The sequence below is a fragment of the Rhyacophila brunnea genome, unplaced genomic scaffold (assembly GCF_057557595.1).
Source record: "Rhyacophila brunnea isolate RB1 unplaced genomic scaffold, BYU_Rbru_1.0 scaffold_1, whole genome shotgun sequence".
Taxonomy (NCBI): Eukaryota; Metazoa; Arthropoda; class Insecta; order Trichoptera; family Rhyacophilidae; genus Rhyacophila; species Rhyacophila brunnea.
In genome coordinates this window covers 51263294-51282585 of record NW_028232751.1, presented here as the reverse complement: position 1 = coordinate 51282585, position 19292 = coordinate 51263294, and the positions used below count along the sequence as shown (strand labels likewise).

Below are 19292 nucleotides of genomic sequence, written 5' to 3'. Positions count from 1 at the left end.
AAATAGGTAGGTAAGTATCTAGGTACAATATTTGAGATTATGTTTTTTTTTTAAATATTAACGCACCATAACCGTACGGCATTACGATAAAGTTCCGATAGTTTGGGCAGAAAACAAGAAATGGTGGTAGGGCTGTCGAGCGAGACAAAATAATACAACAAGCGCATAAACCATCAGCCCGCTTTATTTCCTAGAAGGTACCTATGTTTCTATCTATCAGCTATCTGTATAATATAACGGTTATGCGTTTCCAATATAACAACCTTACTTGTTGAATTATTGACGTAGGTACCTAGTTATAATTAATTATACTCAAACCAAAATCACATTATTGAATACAAGTTTAATTTCAAGACATCAATTTTTTACGTAAAAACTTACAGGTGCTGCATTGTATTTTGATTTCATATATCTACCTACATAGATAGATAGGTAGGTACCTAGATATCAATAAAACATCATGCTACTATTAGGTGTAAAATACGTATGTTGGTAATAATTATTTAAAAAAAATGAGTGTCAGCAATTATTTTAGCGAATAAATAATAAAATAAGAATTTTATAAATAGTTGTCTATTAAAACCGAGGGGCATTATTAATCGTGTAAACAGCCATAATCAAATCAGCTGACAAAGACAAAGTTAACTGTTGTCAAAACGTCAAACGTGAAACGTCAACCAATGTTTGTATTGATTAGAGCTTAGAGGTAATTGTTAGTATAATATTATTAGTCTATGGTAATTGCCAACAAGCAGATTTTCAGCGCTACGTAGACATCAGTCTGGACAGAAATTAGCATGTGTTGAAATGCTATATTACTTATGACATCAGTAGGTATTGTTATATGGACAGACGTTGTGTACCTACCAAAAGAAACGACCATCGAGTTTATCTCTTGGGTCAATCAAATCACCAATAAATATGGTTCCCATATAGGTATGATGATGATTATAGAAAGAGGTCATATTAATTCATAATCAGACAGCCGCTGCATAGTCCAATGCCATACGGGGGGGGTCTCCACGTTAGATTTACGGTGTACTTACAAAACATACATGTGATTTTCTGAATTCAGAGTGTTTCTGTGATGTATTTAGCCACTGTAATTAAACCTGTGGAATGCCAATGATTGCTAGATTTTGATAATTTACCCCGAGACATAATATTTTTTCATGTATCATTCGTCATGTATTCTTATAATCATATTTATTAACAAACAAGAATACAGTCGAACTTGGTAATTACGTTCACGGAAATAGCGAGATCTCGGATGTAATGAGGAAATATTCGTTGACATTTTAGTTTATGATTTTCTCCATACATTTATTCACTTTTATAACGAGCTACTTCTCGGGTATACCGAGCTAAACTGTTAATGCGTCGATCGTTTAAAAACAACATTTTTGACCCTAAGCAATAAAAGTCGACCAGGCAGTTAACTAGACCGACCGATGCCGCCGGGATCGGATTATGTTTATGACACTAGTTAAGTTTCTAAGTACCTAATCGGTGTTTTCGCCAACAACATTGAAAAAGTATCCACGCATATAGTTGAAATTGCATGTAAATAATCCAAGCTTTGTCAAGTCAGTAGGTACCTACCAGCGCCAGCGGCTCAGCAATAATTCATTCAAAGAGACAACTTCTTTTGTACCTAGTTTATGAATGCTATGCTTGTTTCAGGGACTTTTACGATGGTTTTTAGATTTTTTATGTTCTATGCTTAAATAGAATGTGGCGTGAAAAATGAGCAAATAATAACCAAGTTCGACTGTAATTAGTATCGAGTAAATTTTTTAATTAAGGAATTTCGTAAGGTATGTACCACAATTCTTTTAAATAAATGAATGAAAAAATATTTTGTCAATCGATTTTACACGGACATTGATCTCAAAAAAGAGGACATCTGGAAACCTTAATCTGGAAATAACCAACATCTGGAAAAAATAAGTCAAGGGGATTGATTGTTGGCATTAAGCGCACAATAGTTTTTCATCAAGAATATGTTATATTACAATCAGGGAACACAGATTTTAATGATAACTGAAATACCTAACGACTGGGAATTGGGATAAAATTAAACACGTGTCAAGAATACGTTATTCTAAGCTTGTCCTTCATTCTGACAACTGTTCTCGGTTTATGCACTGATGCTCATTCAATATTGGTGTATTTTATGGTTGCAACACTATCGGACGTTTATAATGTGGTTCATTTTCGTAGGACACTCACACATTCAAAATGTTGTGTATTGGGGCCTATCTGAATTCTATTTATTAATCTGTTTTGTAGTTACAATTATTCAACAAGGGAAAGCTATATATAATTACAGCTTTCTTTTTCCCCTTTTTTCTACATCACACCCGGCCTGGTTTACATCTTCGTATTACGGAGCCGTGGTGGTTCGTGGGATCAGAAAAATGCATGTTTATTTTTTCAATGTGTATATTTTAATCCAGTGCAAGGATTCAAAAAATTTGGTGAATAGCTAACAATTATTCCCACTTAATACAACCTCCACTCTACGGAGGCCCATATGCTCCAATTAAGATCGAACATGGTGACTTTTTTCTATATATTTTGCTTTTGGCAATTGATCAAAATAGTTTTAGGATAGGTAGGTACATAATATAAAATTAAATGAATACTTTTTAAAATTAGATAATTTTATTGCAAATAAATGCGTTTGATAATTATTACAATGTGCATTTGTAATTGAGTATTTATTGATATTTTTTCTTTTTCTCATGCACCACCTTTTTACCTTCTTCTGGAACAACAGTCCGGAAATAATAATTGTAGAATACGCCAGCGGCCAAGAAGCAAATGGTACTTAAAATAGCTATATATTCCACTCGGTTTCTGGAAAGAAAAAAATTAAAATATTAAATGGTGCTTAACTGTAATATTTTTTATTGAAATGATTTTATCTATTATTATAAGTGGGCACTGCAGTGCGCTGTTGCCATTCACCAAGGCCTACCGTTCAACCTTTATGGACGCGCTCCCTGTCTTGGTTGGGATCCTCCCTCTTGACCTGCACGTACAGGTATGTGGTGCATCTACAATGCTCCTCAAAGGGCAGGAGACCGGTGACTTTCACCTTGATGATGAAAAAGTATCAATGAGGAAGCAGACAATATGTCAAATGACACTAGATGCTGCGTCAAAGATTGGGATTCCTCTACCAAGGGCAGCCATACTCATTTGTTCTTTTCCAAATGTTTAATGGCGATTTTAGATAGCCGGTTTCACTCCTGACCACTACACCAGACAAATTTTGACTGGCCACAGTGATCTGAAGATGTACTTTACATGCAGACTGTCAGCATGTTAGTAAACAAGATAGCACTCGATACATGGCAGGCGAGGTGGTCAGCATCCACTAAAGAATGACAAATCTGTTTTTACTAGATGTGTCGTGCAGGCTTCAGATGAGACAATTAAGACCAACCGGCCATACATAATCAAGATAAAATTAACTATGTATTAGCTATGCAACTGAATATTTTTTATTTAATATTATATTTGAATTCATCAGTTTATAACTGGATAGATTGTATTTTATCTTAATTAAGTATTTTTCTTACGTTTATGTCTTTGGCTTTGAATATTCCAACAGTTTCATAATGGAATTTATAAATAATTTTCTATACCTGAAAGGTGTTCCACAAGCTGTGTACCATATAGCACCATTTCCAGGTATTGAAGTTTTTGGTAAACAGGAGAAATCGAAATAGTCCTCATCATAATCTGTTACACATAGATATTTCCTTTTCTGCAATACCTACATTGAATTAACAAATTAAACAGGGTTTAGTATTTATATCAAACATTTTTTTTAACCCTTTTATTCATACAATCTTACGTAGAAAATTATACATTAGAAGGACGAAATAAAGTTTTAAATTTTTATAAATTATATAATATGTAGTTTAACATATTTTTGATCAAGATTCTGATCACCATAACAATGATGTGCTGTTTAGAGGATTAAAAGAAGGATGAGAAATAGAACAGAATCATTATCATTGCCTTACTAATATAAATACTAAAATATGTTGTTTACCGTTCCAAAAGCAGTTTTCAATGTAGTCATACTTTTGCAGGAGCCAATCGGTTCATGGTATCCAATTGAAATTTCCCTCTCGGGATATCCAAGAATTGTGAAGGCCAAGTAAATTGCGTAATGACTTACCAGATGCAGAACCAACAACCAATCAAATATGCCCAACCTATTAATAAGAAATGAATAAAAAGTAATTTTTGTAACGATAGTAATTTTATAATGGTAAATCAAAAGTCAGGAAACCATGGATGCACTGCGACGAGGGATTTAGAGAGCAGCGTTAAAACTTAGCATTTTAGAATTCATATTCATAGTATTTTTGAATGTGCAAATAGCTTGCCAAATATAAACACCAATCATACTATAATTTATGTATAATAGGCATGCGAATAAAAAATGTGATATTATGCTGAATTTGTCGATATTGATAATTTTCCATATAAAATTGACAAATACATTGATTGAGACATTCACGATTATTTGTTAACTTTGTTGTCATTGATATTTCATATTCAACTCTTGCGAAAGGCCTCTGCAACAAATCGGAACTCTGTTGAGGTAGAAAGGAAACAAAAGAAAACAAGTTGATATGTAACCCAAATATCAATAACGATTTATAAACAATATTTTTAGGTACCTTTTTTTGTGTTTTTTTTAGGGTAAAAACATTGCCAAATATCTACCCATATGATAAGTGGATACAAAACACTATTTCTGCTCCAGCAACTTCAAATTATGGAAATATTTTTTATAATGACATTTTAGGCCTTCACTCAACCTATTGGGCCCATGCCCTGGATCATAACACATACCATTCCATGGAGTTAGAGCCAGCAGTGGATGCATGGAAAGCTGAATTTACCATAATTTTATTGAATCACTGAGCGAATGTGTATTGCGAGGGTCAAAAAATCATTTTTTTGTATCTAATTTTAAAATATATTATTTCAATAATAACAATGCTGCTTTTTGTTCTTCCTGTTAATTTGATAAGTTTACCATTTCTTTTTTATAAAATGAATTTATCACTTAGTATTCACCACATATAAAGATTGTTCGCTCACGAGGTAAATCTTTATTATGTGCACATGATAGTTAATAAAGCTGTGAGCAAAACATGCATCGTAGAACAATATTTATTTGTAGTTGTTACTCATTTTAGATGAATTAAACACACCAATCGTGTTGGTGTGTTTAATTCGTGGCAATCACCCCGATCAATTTGGGAGCCCTGTATGGAAAATTCACCTATATTATAGGTATCTACTTAAATACTAAATAATATAGCAAAACAATGTCAGTTCATGCATTTTTTATTACATCATCTTGCGAGAAATAATTTTCATAATTGATGTAACAATTACTATTGGCAATATAAGATTTGATAAGCAAAGCGCAAACAATAAAAATATATTTTCATCTACCACCTACTTAAAGAAACTACAAAATGATATCTTTTTGTAAACACGATTAGTAAGTACATTATGTTGTAACTATGCAATATATATTTATACAGTAAATTTAAATATTGATATGTATATGCATGAGAATGACAGAGGCAACAAATGCACAAATATGTATTTTTTTGCATTGCAATATTTTTTATAATTATTCGGGTAACTGTGATAGTGGTACAGTCAAACTCGGTTATTACGATCATGGATATAGCGAGATCTCGGATGTAATGAGAAAATATTCGTTGACATTTTTGTTTACGATTTTCTCCATACATTTATTCACTTTTATAACGAGCTGCTTATCGGGTATACTACCGAGCTAAAATATCGTCAAAAATTTTCTTAAAACTATTAATGTGTCGATCGTTTAAAAACATTTCGATCCTAAGCAATAAAATCCGACCGGACAGGATGCCGCCGGGATCGGATGACGTTTATGACACCAGTTAAGTGTCTAAGTACCTACCTAATTGCTGTTTTCGCTGACAAGATTGAAAAAGTATCCATGCATATGGTTGAAATTGCATGTAAAAAATCCAAGGTTTGTGAAGTCAGTAGGTACCTACCAGCGTTCATTACAATAAACAACTTCTTTTGTTTGAATTGCGACTTTTTGTGTTATGTGACCACTCATTTAAAAATACCTATTCTTTGATATAATGAGTAATGCTTATTACGAGCAAATTCAGTCGGTCCCATCTTCCTCGTAATAACCAAGTTCAACTGTAGTTGTATTACTTTCTTTACTCAGAACTTGCCACAGAATTAAGACAAAGAGAAGATATGAATACCCGCCATTAAACTGTAAACCTAACTGTGAACTGCATGAAAGAGCAAGGGGATTTTTAGTTTCTCAGGTGGGTCATAATAAAGAAGTCATACATTACATAATTTCATAATACAATTTGCTCTGAACTTAAAATTAAATTATTTATACTAATTGTATGAAAACAGAACAGAGTGAAAACGATTAGTACCTATTTAATTATGAATATATTGAGTATAACAGGTACATATAATTTGCATTGGTATACAATTAGCGAAACAATGAAATAATAGTCATTTACATACTTAGCAAAAAATGTCGCGCATTATAATTTGTGTAATACTTATGTGGTGAAAATGTTCAAATTCTATGGATTATCATTTCTTTATTGCATCTTACCTCCTGGTGGTATTTTCTCGCTTTGTTCTATCGCCACTCCAGGAAATCATCAAAAATATTGCGAAAATCATAAAGAATGTTACTTCAGAGTGAACACCACCAAAATCATGAAGGGGGTGATAGATTGGCAAGAAAAGAAGAACCCCTCCTGGCATTCCTAAGACACCGGCAATAACCATACCTCCTAGTTCTTTGAAGAATCTGCATAAAAATTTTACAATCAACATGAAGTTTAGTAACAATACAGCTTTTCATATAATCCTAATTATAGCCTTCTTATTTGTAAGCATGTAACATGTTGATAAGTATAACATATAATGTAGTAGAATCTCACTTATCCAGACTAAGTCCATTATTGGTAATGAATGCAGGCTGGATAATAATAAATTATTGTCATCATAGATATTTGATTATTTTGGCTACGTTTTCAGAATGGCCTTTGCAATGAACCCGAAACGTTGAGGAAAGAAGTAGGAAGAACACACCGTGACAACCCAAAAATCTATTTTCATAACATTCTTTGAAAATTTCACTTATTTCTGATGCTCATGTAAAACTGATGATGATAATGAAATAAGTATAATCGTAAATCTGGATAATCAGGGGTCCTAGATACTATATTATTATATTATATATAAGTTAGAACCTTGATTATTCGGACCTAGATTATTGGCATTTTGTATAATTATGATGAAATACCTAGTAAAAAAGAGAATTTTTCTTAAAATGCCATTAACTTTATTCTGGGAGTAAAATGTTTTTTATTTATTTGATTTTCCGGACTATTTTCATCCCCAATTAGTTCTGATAATTGAAGTTCTACTGGACTTTGTATATGTCTTAAATTTTAAGTCTTCGGCTCCCACCGTCATGTGGTTGGTTGCATTTTTTTGTATGTGGGGTATATATGCAGTTGCCCTCTGCTCGCCTGTCGACCATTACACTGTAGAAAATGTAGGGGCCAGTCGGTGCAATATGCCTGTGCGGGAGATGGAGGAGTCATACATACGTAAAAACATAACCTCGTATCTGCGTTAATGGGCGAGCCGAGTACTTGTATCAGCTATCAGTATATTAACTATACAAAATAGAGGCGCAGGATTAAATGCTATAATTCATAAATAAATATATATATATATATATAAATATTGCCTCAAGGTATTTCAACTCTTGACTTTATGAAAATTTGAGAATGAAAAACACTACTTGCATTTTTATAAAAACAAACTTGTGTTTGTTGAAAAATGAGTGTTATTATATTATTATTATTACCAAATTGGCCTCTTTAAAACCGAAAAACTATTGATTCTGTATAACAAAATACTTTTACCCAGATGATTGCCATTTCCCATTATTCTTTCCGAAGAATTTCTTTGACAAGTGGAACCAAAAGGTGAAACTAGCAGCAAAAGTGGCATGGAAGTAGTATGAATTCCATGGAACCCAATAGTGTCTGTCCTTAATGTTGGGGTCCGTATCGTGCCACGTCCAATGCAAGAATTTAACCGCTACAATGTCATAAGGGATGTCGATTAAGACAACCGTAAGGCCGACTGCAAAGGGTTCAGCCCACGATGGCAATTGCAATCTTGACACGCCGTATGCGGCATGGTACAGGAACACAGAATCTGAAAATATAGTAACAAAAGTTATCATCCAATGAATGTATTCAAAATAATATATATTATTGAATATGAATAAAACCAATATTAGTTGTTGACAACAAGTCTCATGGTCGCTCTCATTAAAAATATCAATTGATCTTGTCTATCTTCTTCTAGAGGATGTACATACAAATTACTGTTAAGTAACTTTACTTTTTCCTAAAATTATAATCAGTATTAAAGTAATAAATCAAGCATTTTTATTAATAAATTGTAAACAAACATTTGTACAATAGTGTATCATGTATTTATAATATGTCACTGTAGATTCATCAATAATCAGGGCCGGCTCTACCTTAGGCGTTTGTTGGGACTATCACCCACATCCCTATTATGTCAAAAATCTATGTCTAACATGTAATAATATGCCTACATACTTAATTGTATGGTTAAATTAAATACATAATTTATTTTATACATCTCAACTCGTCGCTATTTTATAGATATATATATATATTATTATTATAAAATAAAGCAATTGTTTTAAATTATGTAGTAATATAATGTCGGATTTCCGCCGCAATAAAATAGTTATTACTTATGTAAAAATTAAGAAAGCTATTGCGTCTATTTCTTGCTGACCAAGATGATTGTGTACCATCCTGTCTTCGCGGTAGATATCCAGTTCTACAAAGGATTCAAATGCATTAGCGTCAGTATGCGCCGACTGGACAGCAATTCGAATAACCCCGAAGTGAGTAAAAAGAGCTTGCTAGATGTGATTGAGTAACGACTCAGATGTTATTTATTTTAAAAAGGGTATTTAATACGAGGGTGGGTCAATAATTCCTTAGAAAAAAGCATTAAAACAGTTTTTATTTTTGTATTTTTTTTTTATTTCTCAACATAATCTCCTTGGAGCTCAATACACTTGGTTAGACGTTTCTCAATTTTTTATAAACCGTCAGAAAAATAAGTTTTAGAAAGGTCCTCAAAATAAGCATTTGTCCGATCGATGACTTCTTCATTTGAAAAAAAAACGTTGTCCACTTAGCCATTTTTTTAAGTTTGGGAAAAGGAAAAAGTCACTGGGGGATAAATCTGGCGAATACGGTGGGTGGTCGACCAATTCGAACTTTAATTCTTCAATTTTAGCCATTGATCGTAAACATGTGTGAACACGGGCATTGTCCTGATGAAAGAGGATTTTTTTCCTGTTTAAATGAGGCCGTTTTTCTTCAATTTTGTTTTTTAGCTGGTCCAATAAAGATGCATAATAATCCCCTGTTATTGTTTTTCCTTTTTCCAAATAGTCAACGAAAATAATTTCACGTGCATCCCAAAATACAGTAGCCATAACCTTACCAGCTGATTTTACGGTTTTCGCCTTCTTTGGACATGGTTTGCCTTCGCAATCCACTGCTTTGACTGTTCTTTCGTCTCGGGAGTATAGTGGTGTATCCATGTTTCATCTACAGTCACAAAGCGACGAAAAAATTCATCCGGATTGCGTTGCATGAGCGACAACAGGGCTTTAGAGGCCACCACCCTATTGCGTTTATTGTCGACTGTGAGCAAACGCGGCACCCATCTTGCAGAAATATTTTTCATGCCCAATTTGTCATGTAAAATAGAAATGACGCTACCTTTTGAGATCCCTGTAACCTCAATTATCTCACTCAACTTTAATCTTCGGTCACTTAACACCATATCGTGGATTTTATTGATCATTTCTGGTGTAGTCACCTCTACAGGGCGTCCTGAGCGTGGTTCATCCTTTGTTGATGTACGACCACGTTTAAATTCATTTAACCAGTTATAAATAGTTGCAAGTGAAGGAGCAGATATGCCGTGAACTAAATCCAACTCATTTTTTATTTCCTTTGCTGTTAACCCTTTTATATTAAATGTTTAATAACAAGTCTAAACTCAATTTTCTCCATTTTCCATTTTTCCATTTTCCACAAGCAAATTTTTTTTTTAAATGTACGAGAAACACACAACAACCCGACCAATCTGATTGAAACTTCGCAGCATACTGAATCGGTAGTGCCGCTGCATGAAAACAAACCGCTTACAGTACTAGTCGCGCCACCTATCGGCTTTTCTAAGGACTTATTGACCCACCCTCGTATATAAAATTACCCATTAATATAAATCATATTGTTATATTGAATAGTTTGGGACCTACATAATGTATAGGTAATATTATAAAGGAGGTAGGTATATTTAATGGCTAACCCCCGCCACCCATAAAGTCGTACAACTGCCGCTGCCAAAAATAATTAAGTTAATTACTTATTTATATTTAAAGGGTCTGCAATTAGAAAGTGACAGATTTCAACTTTTCACTTAATTGTCACGTAATTTCAATCAATTATAATTAATAATTGTATCAAGCACAAAAATTACTATAATAGAAATAGATGTAAGTAATTAAATAACTAATACTCTGGTAGTCATGTATGTCAGTTTGCTATAAAGTTTTTTTATCTTTTATCGTGTTAACTGCCAATTCTTAGTGGAAATGCATTGTATTAATTACAATAAAAAAATATCGTGAACGTACAGGCAGAAGTCACTAACTCCAGTTTTGACGAAATTGAGATTTTAATGTCATTATATAGAAAAAGTAGTGCTGCTTGACTGGCAGAAGACATGATTTAAGATTATTGAACATATAAAAAAATAAAAGTAATGAATAACTCAAAAAATAAAGATTTTGCAACCATTTTAAGAACACAAAAAAAACAAAACATTGATTATCTCAGAACTGTGTATTTGGAGTTAGTGACTTCTGCCTGTACGCCCACGATATTATGTAGTAGGTACTAGTTCCAATTATATTTAATATTAGTCAGAACCGGTTTCATCCGCTTCAAATGGACATGAAGAATAAGTGGAACTAGAATTACGTATTTTGTTTTATTTTAATCAATATTTGCTATATATAAACAAAATGATTTTAAACTGTAAATCTTTAGCAACAAAATGTTGTCATTAGAATTCTGCAAACTCTGGGCAATATGATGATCACAATACTAAAGGAAGGTTACCCTGTGAGTATATGAAAATCTATTAAAAAAGACAGCAGGAAGCAATGGCGGGCTATACTCATCAGGTTTTATTTATCAAAATAGCTATTTCCAAGTCAGGTAAAAGATTCCTTACTAGAACTGGATATCAATATACTTATGCGGAATTTGTGAGGAATGATGTTACTGCATGTGAATTGTATATATTATATTCCGTACCACAGTTCACCGTGAACTGTCATACTGGAAATGGATGGCCGTATAGCATTGAGATTGTGGAGTATTGTAGACAGTAATGTTCCAATTTTATTAGAATTAACAAGAAAATTAATTTAATATTAATTGGTATCAAATAAATTAAGCAAATTAAAGAAACAAACAGAACAAGATAAATACAATACATTACACAAAATAACCATGAGTGTAGGGCATAAAATTATTTCATTCATCAGCGCGACTCACTAGTACAAATATGTAGAGAACAAACTTTGTATCGAAAAATACGTGTTATTGGTGCATAAGATTAATACTCACCAGATTTATTATAGAAGACTGTGTGTATATGCATATATTAATTAGTATCTGTAGAATTTTGAGCTAAAGGGATTTATTCGGCGGTGGGCAAATAACACGTACATTGAGGGATTCTATGCATGTCTCATCAATATTGAAAATGCAAACAACGATCACATTTAAATAATTATAAAATTTATAGTATATATTTTTTTATTTTATTAGTATTAATAATATGTTACTTATTACTTATATTATAATATTTTGATCATTTCTATCGTTTTTATTAAAAGAATGTCTCTTATTTTATGGATATTTTGTTAGAATTCATTAGAGTAATTAAAGGGTGTGCCACATCCACAGCATCAATGAACAGCGGGCATACATCAGATAATAAATAGAATTCCGATAGGCTATATTCAATACGCTACATTTTGTTGCAGGGTTTAGAATGTGTGAGTATCCTAATGAAACATGCATTATGCATGTACGATTGTGTTAGTAATACACTAATATTAAATGAGCGTCAATGCATAAACCGAGAGCAGTTGTCAGTATTTGACGTATGACGTTTTCTAGACACGTTATCACCGGCCTTCTGCGCGCTCTGAAGCGGAGATGGCAGGCCGTGATAACGTCAAGGTCAAAGCGGGGGTGGGGGACAGAAACGCACGGGGTATTTGGTCAAGGCTGGTTTATTTCATCGTATTGCAGGGTAGTCGTTACAGATACGATACAGGTTATTGTCGTCGTTGGCGGTCGGTTGGTAATTGACGGGCTGCAACGTGGTGTCGCGGCTGGGCTGCTGATTGATTGCTTGGCATCCGAGGCGAGTCAGTGCTTGCGGCGTGGCGATCTGCCGATGTCAGATGTGGTCTTTTTTGGCGGGCTGTCCGGAATGCTGGCTTGGCTTCGCGTCCGAGGCGAGCGAAGGCGAGAAGAGATTTCGCGGTCGATGCTGCTGGTTCGGCGGTTGATGTAAGAGAGATGCTGGCTGGTCGACGTATCAGGCAAGAGAGAGCTTTCGCGCCCATCCAGATCCAACTGCCAGATTCGCGGCGTCCTGTTTTATCCGTCGGTCGGGAAGCTCCCTGTTTTACCGACGGATTGACTAGTGGCGGCGCGAGCGGCCGTTTTTGATAGACCGCGTCTGTTTTGGCGGGAATTTGACGAATTTGAATTTCAAGGAGACGGGTTCCGCTCGGCCGAGGGTTGCGATCACCGCGAAGAGTGGACGTAGGCTGTGGTATTTTGGGAAATATGATGGTTCGGTCCGCCCTTTGAGGTAGTCTCCTGTGGGAGATTTCCATCTGGTATCAACGTGTTCAAGTTTAACCCGGATTTTTCCTCACTCGAGATCGGTTACCTGCTACTTCTTACCCGTTAGGTATTTCTGAGTTCCCTGACCACGGGCCACTGGCGGTAAACCAATCCCGTAATAATTCTTTCCAGAAGATTTTTATGGCGAAATAAACGTCATGGTTTTAAGGAACATGATGGAAATTAAAGTTTAGGAATTGTTTTCCACTGAAATAATCGCTAACATCAGGGGGCCTGCGGGTCTATTCTGTACATAAGGCTGCTTTCGGCTGCTACTGAAGCTAAATAGGGTAGGTTTGTATTGAATTATTAACACTTATTGTAACAATTACAATAAGATAGTTGTAATTGTTACAATAAGTGCTACGTGTTAACAGCAACTCTTTTGACTGTGATAAATTTTAGAGTGAGATAGACAGTTTTGACAGTTCAGACGGCTAACTTATTGTAATTGTTACAATAAATGTTAATATTTTGATACTTTCCTACCCTATTTAGCTGCCGCAGCAGACCAAAAGCAGGCTTGTGTATAGAATAGATGCGCTGATATCTGATATAAAGAAGACCTATAAAATAATTAATGTGTTACTTACATAGCAGTACAATATGAAGTGGAAATCTTCCACCTAAGAATACTATCGGCGTTTGAGAATGCCAAAAGTTATCAATGTCAGGTAAATTGTATGCAAGTGTTTCCACTACGATTCCATGTAAAATTGTACCCAACCACAGCCATGGCCAACGACCCCCTTTTGACAGAGCTGAAAAAGATATCATTTTGATTAATTGAACTAGCATCAATAGCAGAATAATGTAAAAAAAGATGTTATTTATTTTGATAACTTACCATGAATAAGTGTGAAGAAAGATCCAATTACAAAGACCAGTTGGGATATCAAATATGTTGGTTGGGCTTTCCATAAGTTAGTCCAGTCGTTGACTTGTACAAACCAATCCCAGTTCTAAACAATAATAGAAACTTTTATATACATATTTTTATTTGGCACAATATCAGATGACCAATTTTTAGTAGATTCGAGTCAACTAAATCTAATGAGTAAAACAACATAGGATGTATACAGCGGAACAATTTGTAACATCAATAAATTACAAAGTAATATATTATAGGTAATAATATGGTATTATAAACTCTGTTTTTATTCAACGAATAATTCATAAGATTTGAGAATGTAACATTTAATTGAACATACATAATTTAAAAACACCTAAAGGCCTAACTACATCAGCAGACTCGCAGACCCAATCAGATTCAACGATCGTCGTGAGCAGTAATTAGTAATAACTATTACATATAACGATTTAGCTACCAACTCCTGTTGATGCTTGATTTGATTGGTTCATAATATACGCTCAGTTCGAAATGGAAAATTAAGTGAACCGGAGCGCTCGATAATTTTTAGAAAATATATTATGTACGTACAAAGATGTTTAGATTTTTCCATTATATATTTACCTAGCTAAGATGGTCTTATTATGGAATAACAGTCTTTACACTCATAGCATGCGAAAGTTGTCAGCGCCGCAGGCGAAAAACAGGGTTTACGACACTGAATTTAATAATAATTACTTTTTAATACTTGCCGACCGAATACGTTACGAACCGGGATGCAATATTTAGTTTTCCACAAGACTATGATTTCGGCGATTTCATTGAACCGAAGTTGCATTCCGATGTGATCAAGTTAACCAAAAAATATCTATCGGTCAGCTTGGTGGCAACACTAGACAGTCGTCTCTCATTGTGTTGTTACAAATACCGATTGGAGATGACATTTGACAAGTAACAAGTTGCTGATATTATATTTTATTTTTATTATAATTGTCTGTTAAACGGTGGCCGTGCGGCTTAAGCGTTGGACTATCACGCCGTGGGTCTCAGGTTCAAATCCTGGGTCTGGCAAGTACACATATTGTTTTTCAATTTGTGTGTGAGTCAGGGTATGGACCTAATAGGTTGAGCAAGTGGCTGACATCCATTTCTCGTAAAAAACAAAATCTGTTAATAAAAACCTCTACTCTGTGGAGGCCAATATGATCCTATTAGGATCGGACATGGTCGAAAAAAAAATAATCAATGAATTCAGGCCCCCTTCATTTCATTATGTAACTGTCAAAGTTGTCTTATTATGAAAATGAAATGCAAGACAAAACATGCCATGTGCTGTTACACTTGGAAGCCCAGGGTTAATTCGGATATTTTCATACGTTCTCAGTAATCTTCGACATGATCGTGTCCAAAAAAAAGGAATTATTCCAATTCGGTCACTACTGTCGAACAAGATCTTCTTGTCAACGTGTTAAAACTGTGAACTAATAAGCACCTCCTGTTTTTAACCATACTTCGACTGCAACAACTTCCGCTTATCGACGAGTTGTCCACGTGTTAAAACTGTGAACTATCAAGCCCCTCTATTAAGTTAATCGCACTTCGACTCCAGCAACTTCCGGTTATAGCCTAGATCTTCTTGTCGGACAGTGGGTACTCAAAAAAGACTTTTCACCATCAGGACCGATCGTAGCAGATGGTTGGCCTGAGAATTTGCTAATGTAATTTGAGCTTCAGATATGACCTCAACCAGAAAAAAATCTTTGAAAAAAAAATATTTCTAACAAAGGACTTTACTAGATAAATTAATTAAAATCCTATGAAAATATGAAATTAATTTTGTTTTGAAATATTGCATCAATGTATAATTCGTACTGTGAGTGTAAAACCAAGGCATCTGCAAAAGACATATTTTGTATATATTAGGGTTTGAAGTCTTTGTTTTGTTAGAAGAAATAGTGTCTAAAAAAAACCATTATATTTGGTTTATATCTACATTATATTGCATGTTCTTTCAGTTATTTCACTTTACACTATCAAGTTCACGACTTTTGCAGTTGTTTTGCATTTAATCTCTAAATTCAAAAATTTGCAGATGCCTTGGGTTTACACTCACGGTGCGAATGGTTCTGAGGTTAATTTACTGTTGAATAAAATAAACATAATCATTGTAAAACTAATAACCAAAGAGATTGAACTTGTTTTTTGGTAAGTAATAATTAACTGTAATTATATTTTAACATTTAGTGTTTTTTATTTACAATACTTTGTAATATATTACAGTTTTATCTAAACAATAATACTATGTTATTTTATATAGTATGAACAATATGTAAAAACAAGACCATATTTTTTATTCCGAGATTAACCCAAGATAAAATGTTATTCAAAATATTGTGTTTTTTGTATTGCTATTAAAAATAAAATACTTCCATTCCTAAATCCTAATAAAGATTTTATTGCGGGAATTTTTTATAATGAAAATACGTTTATCATAAATTGGTTGTAAGCGGAAGTACCAAAAAAAAAAATACTCAGTGGGGCGTTCCGAGTACGGCCCAATTGCAGCAAAGTGTACCTAATTTCATTAAGCTATAACTTTGGCTCACAAAACGAGTACGCACTGACATTTGTGTGCTCCCTCTGTGAGAGGAATCCAATCTCTTTGTTAATAACCTTTTTTAAATCAATATAATTTGGCGTATATTAGTTAATTATTCTAATGTTTGTTGTCGGCAACATTGTATTTTGCCAACAAGACATTTGACGCGGCGCCTCAGTGTATTGGCAACCCTGACAACGTGGCGGCAATTCCACGTCGCGCAGCGGTGACATAGTCACGTCACGCAGTGCCAATTTCAAAATATTGTCGGCGTATACATTTTCATAGAATCACAGATAACGTCTTCTAACTTTTACAACGCGAAATAATAGATTGAAGCAAAATGAAAGTGACTATTTTAAACATATATACATAATGTAGACATCGTTAGGTTATCTTATTATAATAAATAACTTTAATTTCTAAATTAGAATTTCTAAATACTATTTTAGATATTGTTTTCGATTGTCACAACATTATGATTTTAATGACAATTTAACTGCACGTATTATTAATTTATATTATCACGTAACTGTTTGGTAAATAATATAATAATTAAATTGCTATTGTCATTGATAATATGAAAGCAAGAGAAAGTAGAACAGTTAATAAAAATAAGTCTTCGTTCAGTAGTGAGTAGGTAGGTAAGTAGGTTATTACAAAATTAGTACTCTGTGTTATAAATAAGAAATGGACAAGTTTGAAAACATTTTGGAGGACGTATTGTATGATTTAGTTACCTAGTTATATCAATAGATTAATAGAATGATTTGATGAATAATTAGCGGGATTTGTTTTGGATTCAAATTAAAGATAATACATACCTACTTAAATTGAATGAACATAATTTAAAATTTATAAAAGTAAGTATGTACCTATTAGAAAGCGTTGGGTAAATAAATATTTAGATAATGACTTGGTAAATGTGCCGCAGATGCCGTCATGAGATTTTATGACTTTCTTTTTAGACCAAACCAAACCTAACCTAATCTAACATACTCCAACCTAATATTACCTTATATAATCTTAGTTTGTAATAATGATGCATCAAAATTTATTGGATCGAAAAGCCGATGCGCCGACAGAAAAAGGTATTTATTATAATTGTCGTAAAAAAATATATAAAAGCTCATGACGGTATCTGCGGCACAATTACCAATGACTTTTTATTGATCGGTTGTATGTAGTTTTATTAAATGAGTATTTTGTTTTAATAATAATGATGGTGTTACTAACGTCTTTGTAGTTGACTGTTTTTAAAACTTCGCCGAAACCGGTCAGGTTGAAGTCAGCCATGCTTGCTCCGCCGTCGACAACAATTCAATTGAGAGTCGGATTAAATAATCATCTGCGTGGTTTCGAAAATAATGTGACGACCTTTGCCAGGTGTATCGGTCGAGATAAGATTACCCACAACCAGATTATTTGTTCAAAATAATATTTAACACATTGATAATTGAACACTTGTAACTACACATACGCCTGATGAAAAAAAGAGAGAAAAAAATTCACTAAATGTATTATATAGCACTAGATAGGAAGGCCCGCATTAATAGAATTCGGGGCCCGAAGTTATGGATAAATTGAAAATGGTTAAGATGCATATATCGTACTGGAAAGAGCTGCCATAGAAATGGGACTCCAGGGCAATCAAGAAAAAACAAAATACATGCCTGCAAGTAAGGTTCCTTCAAGCTCATCACTCCCGATTGACACGTATCAGTTCGAAAGGGTCGACGAGTTCATATATCTGGGATCACGCATTACCCCTCAAAACGACATCAGCCAAGAGGTTAGCAGAAGGATTACTCTGGCAAACAAATCTTACTACGGTTTACAGAGACACTTCAGATCAAGACTCCTCTCAAAGAAAACTAAGATAAAGTTATACAAAACCTCATCAGACCCATATTAACCTATGCGTCGAAATGCTGGGTTTTATCAAAAAAAGATGAGAGGAAGCTGGATATGGCGATCGACTGATATCACTTGTAATATTATATCATGCGAGAACAATAAAACTCCATTTTTTATAATTCAAATATGTATTTTGAAAACAGATATTTTATACATATAAAAAATAATGATACAGAAACATCGAATTAACGACAATAATATTATTATGTTTTTCACTTCTAAAAAAATTAAGTAGGTACAAATTAACTGTAATTTCTACATAGTTACACAATTTACCTGTATATCGAATATTTTGCAAAATAATTTGCAAAAAAATGCAACCCTTCGCCAGGAAACATACTTAAAATAAATTATATACGAGGGTGGGTCAATAATTCCTTAGAAAAAAGCATTAAAACAGTTTTTATTTTTGTATTTTTTTTTTATTTCTCAACATAATCTCCTTGGAGCTCAATACACTTGGTTAGACGTTTCTCAATTTTTTTTAAACCGTCAGAAAAATAAGTTTTCGGAAGGTCCTCAAAATAAGCATTTGTCCGATCGATGACTTCTTCATTTGAAAAAAAAACGTTGTCCACTTAGCCATTTTTTTAAGTTTGGGAAAAGGAAAAAGTCACTGGGGGCTAAATCTGGCGAATACGGTGGGTGGTCGACCAATTCGAACTTCAATTCTTCAATTTTAGCTATTGATCGTAAACATGTGTGAACACGGGCATTGTCCTGATGAAAGAGGATTTTTTTCCTGTTTAAATGAGGCCGTTTT

The 19292-nt window shown here is 33.8% G+C and overlaps 1 protein-coding gene across 1 annotated transcript; it reads right to left on the bottom strand.

Annotated features, from left to right (window-relative positions):
* Positions 1-2645: 2645 nt before the first annotated feature.
* On the bottom strand, positions 2646-17945 carry LOC147079922 (uncharacterized). Its single transcript, XM_085947035.1, has 8 exons — positions 17849-17945; positions 14011-14125; positions 13757-13924; positions 8022-8319; positions 6692-6892; positions 4070-4235; positions 3657-3787; positions 2646-2862 (listed from the first exon to the last, which is right to left on the bottom strand). Exons 1-8 carry the CDS (start codon positions 17906-17908, stop codon positions 2724-2726), a joined length of 1278 nt encoding a protein of 425 aa, XP_085803161.1. The 5' UTR covers positions 17909-17945; the 3' UTR covers positions 2646-2723.
* Between the last annotated feature and the right edge of the window lie 1347 nt (positions 17946-19292).